Source organism: Lates calcarifer, linkage group LG2 (genome assembly GCF_001640805.2).
Source record: "Lates calcarifer isolate ASB-BC8 linkage group LG2, TLL_Latcal_v3, whole genome shotgun sequence".
NCBI classification, from domain to species: Eukaryota; Metazoa; Chordata; class Actinopteri; family Centropomidae; genus Lates; species Lates calcarifer.
This window is the reverse complement of record NC_066834.1, coordinates 25,162,697-25,181,052: the sequence shown is the minus strand read 5'-3', so window position 1 is coordinate 25,181,052 and position 18,356 is coordinate 25,162,697. Positions and strand designations below refer to the sequence as shown.

General features: G+C 41.1%; 1 protein-coding gene across 1 annotated transcript in view; it reads left to right on the top strand.

Moving 5' to 3' along the window:
• LOC108876975 (MAM domain-containing glycosylphosphatidylinositol anchor protein 1) overlaps positions 1 to 18,356 on the top strand; it is a 153,742-nt gene that overhangs the window by 50,679 nt on the left and 84,707 nt on the right. Inside the window, exon 4 of the mRNA XM_018666844.2 lies at positions 7,201 to 7,375. Within this exon, the coding sequence (XP_018522360.1) occupies positions 7,201 to 7,375 (175 nt within the window). The remainder of the gene's footprint in view (positions 1 to 7,200; positions 7,376 to 18,356) is intronic.

Genomic DNA, 18,356 nt, shown 5'->3' with positions numbered 1-18,356 from the left:
TGCTACTACACATTGTGAAGGCTGCTAATGCTTCTATCAGTGTGGGGATGACTGGAAACAAGTATGAGACTGGAGGATGTATCTAACTGGATAGGAGTGGGTCGAGGCTTGCAAGATACAGACACAGACACACACTAGCTTAGCTGCAGGCCCAGGACTGAGGGAGAGAGTAACCAGTAGAGTAGTTACTTGGAAAGATCATTTTTTGACAGCCAGATCATTTTTGTCCCCCCAGTTTCATGCAGACTTCAGGTCTGACCAGTGGTTGTGTATCAGTGTAGCTGAATCTCTGGCTCTTGTATCGGTTCAATGATACATGTTGGTTAATCTTTACTCCCTTAAAAGATGCTGTAGGCAGACATATGTCAGGCTTTTCTTTACCTCTCAGCAGCCTGGCACCATCATTGCCACTCAGCAATGACATCATCATCATCTCTGCATAAACACACACGCAAAGCGAGAGCTCAAATTTCTCAGTCCTATGCCAAACTTGTGCTAATGAGCCATTGCTCATTACAACTAACACATCCAACATGGGCGGAGCGTGTAAGGTAGCTGCTGACGCTGCGGCTGACAGCCTGTTGACACGCAGGCTGTTTTGGAGAGGGCTGCTGATGTCCGCTGATTCCGTCTGCCACTGTTTGTTCCGCTGCGTCTTGAGCCATCTGATGTTAAAGTAAATGTTGAACAAACTCTTGAAGTGTATCCACAAAATGTGAATTATGCAAGTTATTTTTTCTCACATGGGAGAAGACAAATAAGCTCATTCAAGTGTCTTTAAAGAACAAGCAAAGGAAAACATCTGCTGAGCTATAGCGCCATGTTAGCTATGCTGTTAGTATTCCTGAAAGCAAACAAAATACACATTGCCGTTGCCGGCATCAGTGACCTCACGAACACAGAAATCAGATACACATGTTTTCAAAGATCATGACATTATCGTAAATGCTGATGATTCCTCCGCTTCTTGTAATTTCATCGCAGCCTTGCTCTCATATTACAGAGGCAGAGAGAGTGATAAAGGCATTCATATTGTATGACAAGGTTAGAGAGAGGGATGGCGTGTTCAATATCAATGAGTCAGTTTTATTGAACTTTTTGCTGTGTGATCTCTGCATCGAGGGGTGGAAGGTGTTTCACACTGATATAAAAAAGCAGAGCGGTGGCAGCTGTTGCTCAGTTTTATTTCTACAGAAGTGGCTATGTTAACTGACTCACGTAAGAGCTCATTGATGGGAATCAATCAATCATGTTCTTTTTGACAGTAATCAACTTGCGCTACTTGCTCAAAGTAGCCCTGTCTCACTTAGGCTATTGATTACACATTTAAACAGGCAATTCTTGATAAATGAAGATCACATAATGAAAATTTAATTTAACTGACATTATGAATAAGCTTTCATCTTATATTTCCACCTCATTAAATTTTTGCTCTACAGTTATTTTTTTTTGGGTATTTCCCTTTCTGCTCTTTCAGCTCCCTCTTTCTTCTCTTCTTCTCCTTTATCCCCTCCCACATTCTCTTTCCAGATGATAGAAAAAAGAAAGAAAAGTGTGCTCTCTTTTTTTCCCTACTCACCTGTTTCCATGCATATCCCTTTCTTTGCTCTCTTCCTCCTGAACTTCCACACACCTGATGCCATGAATCAGCAAAGTAACATCCATTCAGGCGTTGAAGCTTGAAATGATATTTATTGCTCACTCTAGTCTCTTTATTCTTTTAGCTGCCCATTTTTTCTTCCTCTCTTCTCAGCTCCTTCACTCTACTCCTCCATCTCTCTTCCCAGTGACAGATAATTAAAATAGATATTTCCATGCGCAAGTTTGTTTAGTTTCATACTGTACGTCATCCACGCCCCGTCGCCTCCAGTCATTCAATTTAGCCATAGTTTGTGAAGCAGAGTGGGGGTGATTACTTCTCATGTCTGTTCATCAGTTCAAATGGCTACTATCAACCTGCACTGCTCCTTTTTTTTGTCACAGTCATCTCTGCCTTTTTTTCTTCTCCCACACTTTTTCACTCAGAAGTCGCATCCTCTCTTTGTGCATGTCTTGGTGCCTGTGTGTGTGTGTGTGTGTGTTTGGGGTCTGCATCTGTGCCAAGTAGTATTCCCCGATAACAGGATTACCATCTTAAGCCTATTCACGGTAAGTGAGCCAGTTGGATGGATAAAGCACTGTATCGTCAACTCTGCTGGCGTTACATCAAGAAAAGAGTTAGAAAAATTGTGGAAGGCAGGCCTAGTGAGTTCTCGGTGAGTTACTGAGAAGGAATATAAAAGATTCAAACTCTGTAACACCCCAGGAAGCAGCCGTGGTACAGGCAGGGGGTAGCCTTGTAAGCTAAGCATTGCTTACAGTGATTTCGAACAAAGACGGATTTAACTTTCATGGTGGTATTTTTCCCAGTGATTATGTTTTTTGTTTGTTTTGATGGTAGATTTAATAAGTATATTGAATATTGAATAGGTCAACAAAACACGGGAGATGTAGTTATTATTTGCTGGTCAGGTGGATTACACCTTCTTAATTGTTCAGGCAGAAATGTGATTGTGTGTCTGAAGTGACCAAAACTGGACCCTGCATCATAGTAATTCAGGACCACATTTGGCCAGTTTGTCTGTATGATTAGTATTAGTATGTTTAGCATTTATGACAACTGTGCTGAATACTGATAGCATGTTAACATAGAGAGAACCCCCCCCCGAATACTAAATGCTAATTCAGTATTAAGGTCTCTCATGTATTGTTGTGTAGTGTTGACAGCTTCCACTTTAGACAGCGGGGCAAAAGGGTCCGACAGCCATTGGACCATGTCTGCTGGATCCTGTTGTGATGTGTCACTCTGAGGAGAGAAGTGAGAGGCTCAGAGACAGATCAGGAGGGGGACGGAAAGGAAGCGAGAGGAGGGAGACAGACGTTTAGACAGACAGCTGCAGGCCACTGACCTGTCAGTGTAGTCGACACACATTAGCTTCCTTCTCCCTCGCCATCCAAAGCAGCACACACCTTTTTTCTCCTCCCCCTCCTCTTTCCTTACAAACCTACACAGCTCCACCGTCTTGAAACTGGAATCTGTGTCCGGTTTATGCGGTGCACACAGCTAAATCTGGCAATCCAATACAAGAGCTTTGCAATAAATCCCACATTTATGAAGCTCATAATGTTCACTTTTTGTTGACAGTGTGTCAGAGAGGCATTGATTCAACTCCACTGTCAACTTTGAGGTTGAGCTTTGAAAGGTGCTAATATTTTGTCCACTGAACATTGTAAGCCTCATAAAGTTAGGGTTTACTGCAGGGCTGTTGTACTGGATTGTGGTGGGTTTTGCAAGGTGTACATACCTAATAAACTGACACCTCAGTGTATTGTTAAATATCTGTCTGTGTCATGGAGGACAGCATGTTTACTGTGGCTGGAGATGCTGCGAGTTCTCAAAACATCGGCTTGCTTGTCAGGCTCTAACATGGTTGACAAAGCCAATAAAATCTATTCATGTAATTCACATAAACAGCTGGAGTCCACAATACATTCAGCAACACCTCATCAAAAACATCTTTGCTGCAGTGTGAACGCAGCTTGAGAGAAAGAGGAGTTCAGCCGAATGTGCCAAAAGTGAGGGATTTCAGTTTTAAGACTTAAATGGAAGGAGTTGTGCGTCTCACCAAACAATATTGACTTCACTCTCTGGGTTTAGACTTCAAAGACATGGCTGCCGAGTAACACCTGGTGAAATCTCAAAAAATGTTTTTCAAACTGAATGCAATACCAGACTACAGGGGGTGCGTCATGCCAGACTATATTTGTTTCAAACATCACAAAGATTGAAACATCTTTACTGGGCTCATTACATATTGATGTAAACAAGGCAGTGTGATTCCATGTTTATGGTTCCAGCAAAGAATGTACTCAAAGTGCATTGCTTTGGTTGGGAGCAAATGTTGTGTGAAAGGGAATTATTGCAAATGATGATCATGCAACATGTGACCACTAATGGAAATTTTATTGGCCCTCTTGGCTCTGGTCAGTATAATAGTCCCTTCTTCAGTGACCACAATTTGAATAGGGGCTAATGGCGCCATCCGCCCACCAACCTCTTATGAAAACACAAAGTGGTCCCTAACCTACCCCACTGCAATACTCTGACAAGGCTGTTCTTTTCTCTGCACTGTTTCTGTTCTCCTGTTGAAACATCTGTGTCTTAGACAGCATACAGCTCCCCAGCTGAATACAGAATCGGTGAACAAAACCTGCTGCATTTCATGTCGAGCTGGATCCCAGGGGATCCCAAAAACTTCCCTTCGCATTACACTTAAATGTAAGAGCTATTATTACAAAAAGGCTCTGACTTGACAAATGCAACTGTGTGAGGCAGGTGGGAGAAAGTCTGGGGAAATATGTGTGTTTTTTTTTTACATGTGTAAGTGGATGTGCATTTAGACACAAGACATGATGACAAGCGAGTGTTTGGCTTTCCTGTACTTTGTAAAGAAATAAAGGGAGGGGAATAGAAAAGGGCCTCAGACAGGGATAAGATGAGGGAGAGAAAAAGGACTGAGAGAGATATCCAGACCTTTCCATCGGGACCTGGGTGGGGGGAAAAAAAGAGCGCCGTCACATGCCCATTGAAGGAAGAGAAAAGAAAGAGGTGCGGAGGGAGAGCGAGAGAGGTCAGAGAAAGAGAGCGCAGGTGATGATTTTAAGCTGCTGGTGTCACAAGCAGATAAAGGCTCCTCTGCCTCCTGGCTGTCATCTGCATTGCACACAATATCCCCTTTATTCGCAATATCACCTCTCTCTATTTTGCTTCATCTGCCACCCCGGTGGAGCAACTCCCAGTGTGATGCACTTTTTCTCTCCCCATCACACAGCTGCCAGCGATACTGTACATATCATTCCCTATCATTCTCTTTCTTACTCGCTCTCACTCACCAAAAAATAAAAAAATAAAACTGTATCTCACTTAACACATGCAGTTTTCTCACCCACATACCCTCTCCTTACCCACCGTATTTCTCACCAGCTCATGCTGTTTTTCTTTCCTCGTACACTTTGTCTCTCTGTTTCCTTACATGCATTTTACCCCCAGATGCTCCTTATCTAACAATACTCTTTGCAATATTTTTATAAACTCAAATGCTGCTTCTGTTCCCATTGACTCTCTGTAATCTTTTGAGTGCAATACATCATCCTGATTACATGCCCAGCCCTTTTTTTTAACACACATGCAAAATTTTTGCCGTATATAAACAACAAAGGGATACATCAGTGACTGCTTTTTAACTGAAATATATTACTATTTTATTTCCCTTGTTCCAAAGCCCCCATCACATAATCTTGCCATTAAGATTCTTCTTAACTTGAACCTAATCATAATGTTCCTGCACTCTAATCCTATGAATAACTCTAAAATGCTCCCTTTCCAATGCAGGAGCAAACAAAATGTCCGTAATTTGTAAGATTTTCACTCATATTTTAATCCTTGAATAGATAGGATAAAAGCAGAGGAACACAGATGTGTACCTCATGCTCACTTTCTCTCTCTCTCCCCTTTTTGTGTCTCCCGCAAAGGTCCACACACCCAGAAACACACACACACACACACACACACACACATTCAGACATGCATGCAAACTGGAGTCACTAAACCATGGAGAGACAGGGTTCGGTTCATTGCTCACCTTGGCTGGTTTGATCAATGGCAGTCTGCCTCCTCCAAATCCCTCCCACAAACAGAGCTGAATAAACAGACAGGGAGCGTTTACACAGGCCCTGATAATCCGCTAATCCATATAACCTGCTTTCTAACCAACACACACAAACACATGCACGCAGAAGTGAATATGGACACCGATACTGTGTACATATCCAGGGACACAAGCAGACAAGTGCGCACGAAAGCAGGAAACACACACTTCTACACGCAAACATTTGCATGCGGGAAAACACACATGCACACTGTGTATCAGTGACTTTTGCCCATTATCCTCTCTGACCTCCTCAACAGGACATGGTTGATAGTCTCATCAAGGTTGATAACAGACAGAAGGGTTAATAGGGATTAATGGACTGCACACACACAATTGCACTAACACTCATACATATACAAAAAGGGGGGAATAACATTGCAGTGCTGATGAGTTTACAGGATTTGATGCATCTCTGAAGTGTGTGTGTGTGTGTGTTTGTGCATTTAATTATTCGAGTGAAAGTATCATGTAGCTGTCTGCTGCGCAAAGTTCCCGCAGCATGATGGGATAATTGAAGCGTGAAAAAGCCATATAGAGTTTGTCAAAACTCTTAATGGTCTGAGTTTAGCATCATGGACGCCACGAGTATGGCGCTTAGTGTCATTAACTTCCACTCTGTGGAGCAGACAGTGATTTTATCACCAGGATAAAGAAGATAAGTACATTTATAATTTTGATCAGTTATTCAGACAATTTAATGACCTGCCCAGTGACAATAATACTCTTATCAGTCCTACTCATGCACTCTATCTTTTTTGTCACTTAATTTGCTTTATGCAGACATGCATTACAACAGCTCAGAGCCACTCAAAGGAGGCTCATATGGTAGACACAACTATAATGGGGCACATGCTTCAGTGTGAAGCTCTCTTTTTTGTTGGCTATTCTGTGAGTCTCCATCAGCTTGCTTTTTATGCACATTTACAATTTTAACATATGAGTGGAAATGAAAAGAACAAAAACAAAAAACAAACATTTTTTTAATGCATTTTCTGGAGCTGCATTTGGATGGAGACCCACTGACTCCTGTTTTAAGTTGCATTTTGATGTTTGGCTTGTCTATCATATGCTTTGTCAGAAAACCTATATTATGTTTACATACACAAATTATTGTGTTTTTTTGCCTTTTCAAGAAAAAGTCACTATTCCTAGGAATAGGATATGTATGATATATGTCAGTATTTTACTGTCACTGTCATTTTTTTGTCTTGCACATACACATGAAGTTTTGTCTTGGGATGAGATGATAGAGCAGGTGTTTCTCTGCATTTCAGCAGTATTTTTAAGACATTTTGTGAAAATCAAATGTCAAAATTTCTTTCTTAGCCTTTTGCTCTGTTGTCATCTCAGCTTTCTTCCATTAAGCTCGGACTTCTGTCCTTGAGTACACCTCGCTTTCACCGTCTTTGTCAATTCAACATTTCCCCCTCCTCTCTCCTGCTCTCCTCAGGTACGGTGGACGAAGACGGCAGGCAGTGCATCAGACAAGTTCCAGGAAACATCCATCTACAATGAGACGCTGCGCATCGAGGGCATCCAGAGGGTGCAGGGAGGTCGCTACTACTGCAAGGCCGACAATGGGGTGGGGGTGGCTGCCATCAAGTCCATCCGCGTAGATGTGCAATGTAAGTGGGCAGGGAGAAAGAAGAAAAAAAAAAAAAAAACAACCAAAAAAAAACAAACTCCTTCCACTTCTAGACCACATCTGACTTTCACTACAGCCATTCCCACTTTAGAGAAGACCAAGGTGGGGAGAGATGGAAAGATTGGAGGAGGAAAGATGAAAGACAGATTGGATGGATGATGAGATTTCAGGTGGGAATGGCTTCCAGGAGTATCTGATGACTTATGGTGGAGAGGATGAAAAGCATGGTTAGGGGATTAAGGGGGGAAGAGGATAGATCAAATAGAATTGCAATATTAGGGAAGGGTGTAGATAAGAGGAAACAACACATTAAAAACTAACATCGCAATTTTGATGCACTTTATGCGTATAGAATACCATCGGTTCGGTGTTTGGATAATGCAGGTGTGTTTACTCCCCTGATCAGGGTAATGTGAGAAAAACAACCTGTTTTGTCAGATACTCCTGGAAAAAAGTGAAGTCTGTGGGATATATCCACAAGTTTTATAACAGTTAGTCCAGGTGGTACGGGCTCCCTAACCGACTGTTTCTCAACTAACCCATGTCCCCTCTATTTTAAATACAGTGGGGGGGGGCACAAGCATTAAATCAGGTTGTTTGCTATTCAGACTTAGACATCCTCAGCGTTTCTTGCTGCGTGGCTCTGTCACATCCTCTGATTTTACACCGCCTGCCACAATTAGTATGCAAATTACCAATTGGCTGATAATTAAGAGATTAGCTCTCCTTTTCAGACCTTGCGACAGATCCTTTGAACTGTCCCTGTAGTCTGGGGCTCTATAGTGGAGCCTCTGTTTTTGTTTGTGATACAAAAAGGTACTAAATTATATTACGAGGCCCTTTTATCTTGGACACCAATAATTATCAGGCACCAGTAATTTTCCAGAGTGACACTCTATGCTGAAGGGCTTTAACCCGCACTAGTGTCGACGTGTGACATCGTGCCGTTGTGGAGAGATACACAACATTTTCAGAATCTGCAGCAATCAAATTAAAAGCAACGTCTACTGACATTGCTGGAGGATTAACAAGACAAAAAGTGAAGTGCAAGGCTGTTATGCTCTGTAATGCCAGAACTGCTTTATCATTGTTATTTGTGCAGCCGCAGTAATTGATTAAATAGCCTGAATATGTTGAGAGAAGACACGGTTTGTTGTCCTTGGTCCCTGTTCCATTCCCAGTTCTCATTAGAAATGCTTTCAGAATGTGCTCTTGTGCAGTCAAGGGTAGTGTCAGTGTCTGTAGATTCTTCTATGTAGTTGTCGTACATGTTGGGATTAACACTATTATAAGGTTACTCTTCAATCCAAAAAAATATATAGCAAAAAGATGACACTCTCTGTTTGTCTTGTTGCCCTGTCTCTCTTTGAGTGGATCCAATCCATCTTGCGCAACATGTGACAGTTGAGAAGCAGTGCTGTGTTGTAGGGGCCCCGTGCTGCTGCTTGTTTCACTGCCCCACTGTCCCTGTGTGTCAGGGGCCTGGTCATGGCGACAGGTTGATTCACATGCAACTATATGCCCAGCACATCAATACGACTGTACACTTTTATTTCATTCCCAGCACCCTAAAATCCTTGTCCATCCGTCACATCCATTTATTGCGCAGATAGTTCCTTCCTTCATTGATTCAATCATTTTAATGGTTAGTTTATAGACTAATAGAAAAAGGCTGATTTTCCAAGGGCTCTATAACACTAAACATCCATTACCTCCCTTTCATTTGCTAAAATCATCTCTTCTACTGCTCTGCTTTGTGTACAGTACAACACTACAGCCTGCCACTGCTCCTTAAGCATCAAATCTCTTACACCAAACTATGCAGTTGCAAGCATACACACATATACAGACACACACACACATGCTCGCCTCGTGCTTGTCCCTCTAGGATTTGTCACTTACCCACCACCCTGCTTCAGCCTCTTAATGGGGCTCACCCTCCCTCCCTCTTCTTCTTCTTTTCCTCTCCGCTGATAGTGTTAGTTCTCCCCAGGCGCTAGCTTGGCCCCTGCTGGGGAGCTGGTAATTGCAGGGGGCCTGGGTAGTAAACAGGTTGTATTGTGAGTGTAGTTGTGACAGGAGCTCTGTGAAGCTAACCAGCTCCGACGGCCAATGCTTGTTCAATTCCCCCTTCCCCCATGCTGCGTTAGAACCCGGTGGCGATCAGCCACGCTTCCTACACAGGGCGACTTTGGTGCTGGAGCGATGTAACAATTAGCCCAGGCTACCAGGGATAAAGAAATAGGAAGAGGGAGAGGGGGGAGATAGATTAAAGTGGAGTGGAAGATGGATGGGAGAGTGAGGAGAAACGGGTTGTTTGGAGGAAGAGGGAAAAGGAGGGAGAGAACAACCAGCATCTACCACAGCTTAGTGTTGAAGTGATAGTAAAGATGCAGCTCAAACAGCGGGGGGAGGGAGTTACACTGGAAAGATTATCAAAATTCTTAATGACAATATACAAAAACAAAGTCAGTGTAAATCAGATTAATGTAATTTTGAAATGTCCATAATGGTATTGGCCCTAAAAAGAAACAGACAAACAACAACAAAACATTGTTCTGCTTGACCAAAATCATCTCCATCCAGGCAGCAATGTGGTGCCAAAATTTGACTCAACTGGCCCCAGACAACTGACAAGATAGCATTTGGTGGTGAACAAACTACAGGCACTAAAAAGCCCTATCAGCAACCAGTGGGAGATGTCACAGATGATAGGGCCATATTTTTTCAATAGCAACATATATGTGTAGTTCAAGCAGGACAGTGCTGGGGGAAATATTTATGAAGAAAAGACAATTTCAAGACAAGATGTTACTTGTCTTTTTCTTTCTCTTCTTTCTACTTCGTTCAACATATGTGAATGCTGACCCTGGATCCTGCCTATTACCTACAAGACCACCTGACCTTTCCAGGAAAAACTGAACAGCAAGTACAGGAAAAAAATGAAATTGAAAAGAATGGTGATTCATCATGCTGAATAGATTTTAGTATTGAGTTACCTGTAATTTCCACTCAAAAAAGTTTTTTTTTTTAAATAAAAGGAGTAAAGAAGAGAAAGAAGAAGAGGAGGAAGAGTAAGACAGACAAACAGAGAGGTAGAAAGAAAAATGAAGACAATTAAAGGGAGGAATGGGATTTTGGGAGGGAAAATGGATGGAGAGAAGGAGAGAGAGAGAGAGAAAGAGATGCACATAATAAGGTAGATGCACTCATATGCTTTTCAATTTGGATGCATCCAACAGACCAGTTATTGGACTAGAGGGCAGAACATGCTGTTACCTGCACAGGGTACAAACAAGAGCTTTAGCTTTCCCTCTCTGTTTCTCTCAATCACACATTTTCTGTTATTTTTTTCTCTACATTTCAGCCTGTTTTAGCTGAAACAACCAAGCACTGCACTTTCTATTCAGTCTTTACTCTTTATTTTCCATGTTCCCCTCCTTCTGCCTCCTTCCCTCATTTATCTGTTTTTCATGTAGTCCTCTCATCCTCCATATTTTTCTTCCTTCTTGCCTGCCTCTGTTTCAGCCACACACAAATACACACACACACACACACACACACACAGACACCAGTGCGTGATGAAGCAGTGTGTGTGTTTTTGTGTGTTTGTGTGTGTGTGTGCATATGAAGTGAGTCAGCTGGGGTCTTTCTCCTCTCAGCTGTGAGGCTCAACCAAACACAGCAGTGCCTGGCTTTAGGTCATCTGCCCTGCATGCAGCTTTAACTTTGGTTTTGTACAATCACATGAATGCAAGCAGACATGCACACATGCAAACACAAGCGCCTGCTGTTAACTCATTCTGTGTAGTGCGCACGTGCACACACACACACACACACACACACACATCTTTTGCATTTACATACATGAGGATACACATTGGCAAGCATGCACGTATACTGAGATATGTCCAAAAGCACACACACACACACACACACACCCACACACACACTTCAAAGTGTAGTATGTGAAAGCGAGAGGAACAGTAGGGAAGAATGAGGAGGAGAGAGAGGGTGAATGACAGATGGAAACTGAAAAGACAGCAGAAAAAATGAGTGGAGAGTTTCAGGATTGGAACAAAGGTGCATTTAATATTCTGCTTTGAATAGCAGGCACATACAGCAAAACCACTCATATATTTCTATAGCCAAAACCCTGTCTCTTTCTCAGTCACTCATTCGCTTCCCATTTTTCATTTTGTTCTCTCTACCTGCATCCAAACACTTCCTCCTTTTTTTTTTGTTCCACTACTCTCACACACACAGGCTTTACACTCTCCTCTCCTTATTTCTACACTCTTAATCCAGCCTGTGTATCAGTTAATAATTCAGCATGCATTTACTTATTAACCATATGACTAGTTTGAATAAATCAGTCAGTAGAATGGTTGATGCCTGCCAGCTTGTTTTCCATATGAATCCACTTGCTGGACCTTCAGCTGACCAATTATAAAGTCTATGCACTTAATGAACAAATGCAGGTGAAGCTTTTTCGTCTCTCTGTCAGTCTTCCCTTTTCCAATTCCACTGAAAAGCACATACAGCAACCTTTCCATTAATCTACAGCCACTCAGCAACACCTCATCCACCCATAAGCCATTATTGCAAACAAGCTTCTTTCCCTGTTAGACCTCCATCACACGGAGGGTCACCCGTATCAACCAGTTGACCAGTGACCTGGCACTCTAACCGCTGAGGCAGTGGGACAGTGAGCAGGCGGGGTTTAACTTTTAAGTAGCCTCTACTGATGGGATGGACTTGGTTCAGAAACCCAACCAATGATACTTTAGAGCAGATCAGGAAAAAATGCTTTACAAAACTAACAAACTGGTTATATCAGCTTAGTTCAGAATAAGTCCTCTCTGTGGATTCATTATGCTCTTCAGGACACAACAAGGTAAGTGGAAAAGCGTTGGGGGGGTTGATGATAATATTGCTACAGATTATATTCATGCTGATGACAATGCTGTGATGGTAGGGATGAAGAAGTTGATATTCTTGATGCCAATGCCTTTGTAGGATTGTTTTTGGGTTTTTTTGTTGTCAGTCAGTATTACCCCAGCCATGCCATAGCTTTCATTGAATGTCAAGGTTCAGCAATATCTAAATGATTTCTGCTGTGCAGTGGAGGTGAGTGAAATTTCAGATGTGCTGCTCTAAGTTGACCTTTGGTTTTAAGTAGTTTCATTGGAATTTGATGTAGTTAAAAAAAGGCCATCAACAGTTCTACCAACAAATAAGTTCCTGTTTTTCAGCTGATGCACGTGTTAGTCTAAGTGTAACAGCTATATATGATCAATATCCCAATGTATCCCAAAATAATGTAATATTAGTAATATAGTATTATTAATCACAGTAATATTAATCACATACATATACATATACATATACTGTGTATATACACATATAGTGTATTGCAAATTGACCTCCACTTCTGGACTGGTTTCCAGCCAGACTGACTTTTTCAAAGAAAAAGCATTGTAGCATTGTCAGTAATGACAGTATAAGTCAATGGAGTAGAAGACCATGAATCTCCAAATGTACACAAGCCCTTTCACAGCTTTGGCAGTTATCACCCTAACTGTCACTGGCTATGGGAGTCAACAGAGGAATGTGTAATCTATTATTCCAGCACTGCGGCTTTAGAAATGGTCCCTGTGCAGTCACACAAGTGCTCTAGAATTGGTGTTTTTGACAGTGGCACACACACACACACACATTCACACCCATAAACAGTAGGCTAGGTGGCATTTAGCCTGTCCCTGTTGGCCAGAGTCTTCTGTCACAACACGGGCTCTGTGCTTCAGGGTGACACCAGTCCTGGCTGGCGCTGGAGGAATGGACAGTGGCACTGCTGGCGCTGAATGGAAACAAAGCATGTGTGCACACACACACGTTAACACATTCGGTATAGGCTGCACACTCTTTTGACACAGAAAGCAATTAACTGTGATTTAGACAGGCAGAAAAAAAGAGATGCAGTTTTAACAGGTAGCTTAAAAGAAGCTCTGACCTTTCAGTCAGGCCGAAGCCACTGGATGAATCACTGGGCCAGCACACTACACTCTGAGTCACAGAATCACACAGAAACTTTCTTTCCTTTGCTCATTATCTCTTTCACATCTCTCTCTGTGTTTCTTTCTGTTTATATTTCTCTCTCACACTCAATACCCCTCTCTCTGTGTTACTTGTTATTACTCCTGGTTGCTCTTCCAATATATATTTCTTTTTGTGCATGCTTCGTCGTGATTTCCTTTGCCTGTTTGTGTTTCCTCTGTCGCTCAGCCCCATCTCTGTAGGATTTGTTTCCTCTACTTTCTTTTGTTGGTTTCATCCCCTCTCTCTAGAGGAATGGTCATTGTTTCCAGGACTGTTATTGAAGAGGTGTATTTTGATATATAGTTTATATGGTTGTTCTTTTGTGTTATTATTTTTACTTCCCAGTTCCATGATTTAATGTTGTCTGCAGCACATAGAACAAGTACATTAGAAATGTAGCCAGATCAAGTAAAATTCCTGGCAATATGGACACTCGCCTTGGCCTAGAGAAAATACAGCATGTTCTGTTGATTTCCCCATGCAGTCGAAAGGAATTGTTTTGTGGTTGTGGGCATTGTGGATTTCTACTTTCTCCCCAGATTAAGTTGAGTAATTCTGTTTTGAAAAAAAAAAAAACAACAAAAAAAAAACAACAAAAAAAACCAACTCTTCAGTCTGCCAGTGTCATTTTTAGCAGGCATTCTTTGTTAATGACCATGAATTCCCTATGTTGCCCAATTTACAAAACTGAAAGGGATTACTGTGAATGCAGTTTGTAAAAGGCCTTTCTCACAGTTGACATTGTGACTTGGCATTGTAGCAAAAGCTACTAACTAATAACAATAATTAAGGCTCTGGTCCATTCAGGTGAGCCAGTGTGCGCAATACCAGGGTGCTGTCAACAGGTGGAACAGGTGACAGCCTTTATTAGTTTCACATTGTTGACAAATAAAAATGTCCTGCTGTGAGAAAGGCCCATTATAATATGTCAAGAAACTGCAAAACAGTGCTCAGGATTACTAATAGGATGTAAGGACATCTTTAGACTACAGTGAAATACAGTACCATTCAAAAGAAAAAGAGAGAAAACTACACAGTTTCTGCTTCTCTCCTGATCTGTCTCTTTGATGACTATTAATACAGTCGTGGTCTTTGGTTTGGCAAACAATTCCCATCCTTAAGCAGAGAACACAGCATTCTTTCACTTTTATATGTGAGATAAAGTGCAGTGACGCTTGCCTTAAGCCGTGTCCCCTGTTTTATCTGGCTGCTCTACTCTGCCATGACACCATGTTCTTTTATGCCACTCCTGGGCTAACTCTGAGTATGTATCTGCTCTGTTTGTGAGTGTGAGTGTATGTGTGGATGCAGAGGTATGTATGGATACAACTGATAACATTAATATTTATATAATATAGTGGCAGTAAAATTGACATATAAATTCCTCAGATATTATAGCAAACAAAAGGAATCCAGCCCAGAGCAATCTCATCACTATTGGCTTTGTGGATGATGTCTTTAATGCAAGTGGTCTGTAGTGTGAAATTGCTGCTTGAGTGATCTGATGTATTGATCTAGACCAGAAGCATCCTGAAGCATGGTGTTTGACGTCATGCTTCCAGTGAGTGAGTGAAAAATCTTTGGCTTTGTCTGAAAAACCCTTGCCTTGTAAAAAAGACTTCCATCCTCATACTGTGATTTTTTTTTTCCAGTGTGGCCACACATACTGCAACACACAATGAAAGAACTGGAAACTTTTCTTTCTCTTAAAAATGCCCCTAACTATTCTGATCGAAGTAAAAAATATATAATAATAATAATAATAATAATAATAATAATAATGTTAAAAAATATAATGGAAGGAACTCAATGGAAGGTGTCATACTGTAGCACACTGACAGTATGAGTATGGAGGGGGCACCAAAAGTGCCTTTTAGCAAAAGAGAGGGACAAAAACAGATTTCCATTTCTTTGGGGGAAGTGGCGTGAAGCATTTAGAAACATTGCCGGAAAATGGTTGTTAAAAAGTTCCACACCGACGCCCTCTTGGTCAATCTGCTCTGTCAACTTCACAACAAAAACAAGCTCCTATTCACATTGTTTTTTGACATCAACTCACCAATCTATGGATGTACCATACAGATACTGTAGGTGGTAGATTACCACTCACACATTCATATTGACAGGGAAATAGATATTTAAAGAAGTGGCATTTTCATTTAACACTGAATTTGTCACTGTGTCACTGCTGCTAAATGTTTCACCTTCTATTAATCCACTTAAGCATAGGCGTCAGACTGAAAACATACTGTTCATATCTACCATTCCTCCCAGCATGGTTTGACATACATTTGCATATGTTGCACGCACACAGGGATACATGCAGGAACGCGCACTCATGTACAAGGACATTAGGTAGACTTGCACACAAAAACTCATACACTGCAGTGCTTCAGCTTGCATGAGGAGCATTCAAGTGTCCACATCACCAGGTTTCATCTTCTTTCCTTCCTTCTCACACTGATATTCTCATCATTGCTGTGACAGAAGGAAATCCTTTAGTCAACCATAATAATTTCATAACAGTGTATAATGAATGAGGATGGCACATTGGCTCTGTGGTTAGTGCCTCCCCATGGTCATGTGGACTTCCTTCCTCCCACTGGCCATCCACAGACATGTAGGTCAAGTGAACTGAATACAGTGCCTGTCTATGTGTTATAGTTTGGAAGACTTGTTTCTTGTGTAATATACCAAATTTACATAATAAAGTCATTTGATGGTGCTGCTACAGATAAAATCGACATGAAACAGAAAAGAGTACAGGGACAGGGATGGAAAGTTTGAAAAAATGACCTTAAGATAAGTGAGTACATTTTTGTGATAAATAATTATTTGTCTCTAAACTCAGGGTGAAGTTCCTGTATGATAGCACTTTTCAAAGTCCATTCAGGTAGTCCTTTCAGTGTCTCGTCAGTACATGAAGGTTTCTCTTTTTTCTCTTTTTCTTTTTTATAATTGCTTGGCACAAGTGTTTTTTATTTAATTTCAAAAGATCAGTTTGAGGTTTGTTGTTTTTTCCATTTACTTTCCAGTTAAAGCCAGGATGGATTTCTGCTTGTAAATACTGAATGCAATGTGCCTTATTGTATGAAAATGGAAAAAGAGATAAGGAACCAAAGACATGACCTTGTTGACATCATTGATAGGTAGAGCCCTGGTTGCTTGTTGAATCCCACACATTGTAAAATACACAAACCCTGGCCTTAGATCTTATATTATGGGTTTTGTTCTGAATTAAAGCAGTGCCCACAGTTGTATAACTTGAGCTACATTGTAAGTTACACATTATGAGTTGTCAGCTGATATCTGGGGCAGTCAGTACCAAAGGCTACTTGCTTAAAAGTAAAAATGTTCCACTTAAGTGATATATGTCACTGCTGTACAGTAGCTCAGTGAGTTTAATATGGTGCTAACTCTGTCAGGGTTAGGGGTCTAGTTCCCACTGGGCCTATCTGCCAAAAATGTACATGCTCATACAGCAGGAAGGCACTTCGAATTAAAACACCTACCAAATTGCATACAGTACACTGAAGGTATGCTGTTGCAGCTTGTTATAATTCTAATTTAATGCATGCAGTCATTATATACCTCCTCAGAGCCAAGCGTAAATTATGAATAATTAATCATCGCTGTAAGTAAGATGTTGATTAAAAAAAAAAAAGCCATACTAGTTTGCTTCCATTTTTGGTGCCAAAACCCTTGAGGTGGTGCATTATCAGAACAGTTGCAAGATGGGTTTGATTTTGAAGAGGCATGGTGGGGTTATTGGGGGTATTTTTCCCTCTAATGTTGCAAATTGTTTAAATGATCTTCACATGACAAACAGCCAAGACTGTGTTCCATGGAAAGTACCCAGCCGACTACCTCTGGCACAAATATGTCTTGCTGCAGCAGTGTACTTGAACCTAAACGTAAAAGAAGCACTGACAATAACGCTCACTGTTTATAGCAAGAAAGCTAAGTTATTCAATCCATGCCATAAGCTCAGAGCAATCAAGCACAAGCACAGATTGCTTCTCTAGTTGTTTACAACACACCAAGCCCATTGGAAACTGAAAGGATGGTGTAAAACTGTTGAACTGAAGTGGCGTGTCACATTTGGTATACGCTACCATTTCTGCTCTCTCCGTTAGAAAAGATTGCCTTGATTCTACATCAAATGTTTTGGTGTTGATAATATACAAACAGCTTCAGGCCTCTCTCAACATAACACTGTTGTGTTCTAGCCAGAAGGTGCAGAGTCACATGATGTGAATGTACAACACCACAAATACACCGCCCAGGCCAAATAATGTCCCTTTTTTATGTCACATATAATATTTGGCACAGGCATCCATTATTTTGTTGGTTACATCTAATTTTACAGTATAGTAGCAAACATAACATAAAGGCAAACAAGTGGTAAAGTTTCATGTAAACCTGTGAGGTTTACTGAATACTGAATGTTACTGCCTAAACCCAGTTTGCTCTTGTCTTCTTAGTTATGTCATCTAAAAAGAAACTCATATTATAGTTGTACATGAACTCAACATGACCCCAGATAGCAATTGATAAAAAAGTTGATGGAGCAACATGCAAGTTAGAGCTGTGCAGCTTTTATTCAATATTAACTGAATATGCATGGTAATAGACAGGCCTATCGGTCATGTTCTCTGCTCTCTCTGTGCGTTTAAAAGATTCTCATTACCACTATCTCACCTCCAGTCAAATATGTAAATGAAATAATTTGACTCACAATATGAAGTAAAAAATATACCTGCACCATAAGGAGCCAGCCGGGCAACTCTGAGTTCTCATTTGATCTTTTTAAGGAGGAGAATATGATAATTATCACCTCTACTGCTACCAGATTATTATCA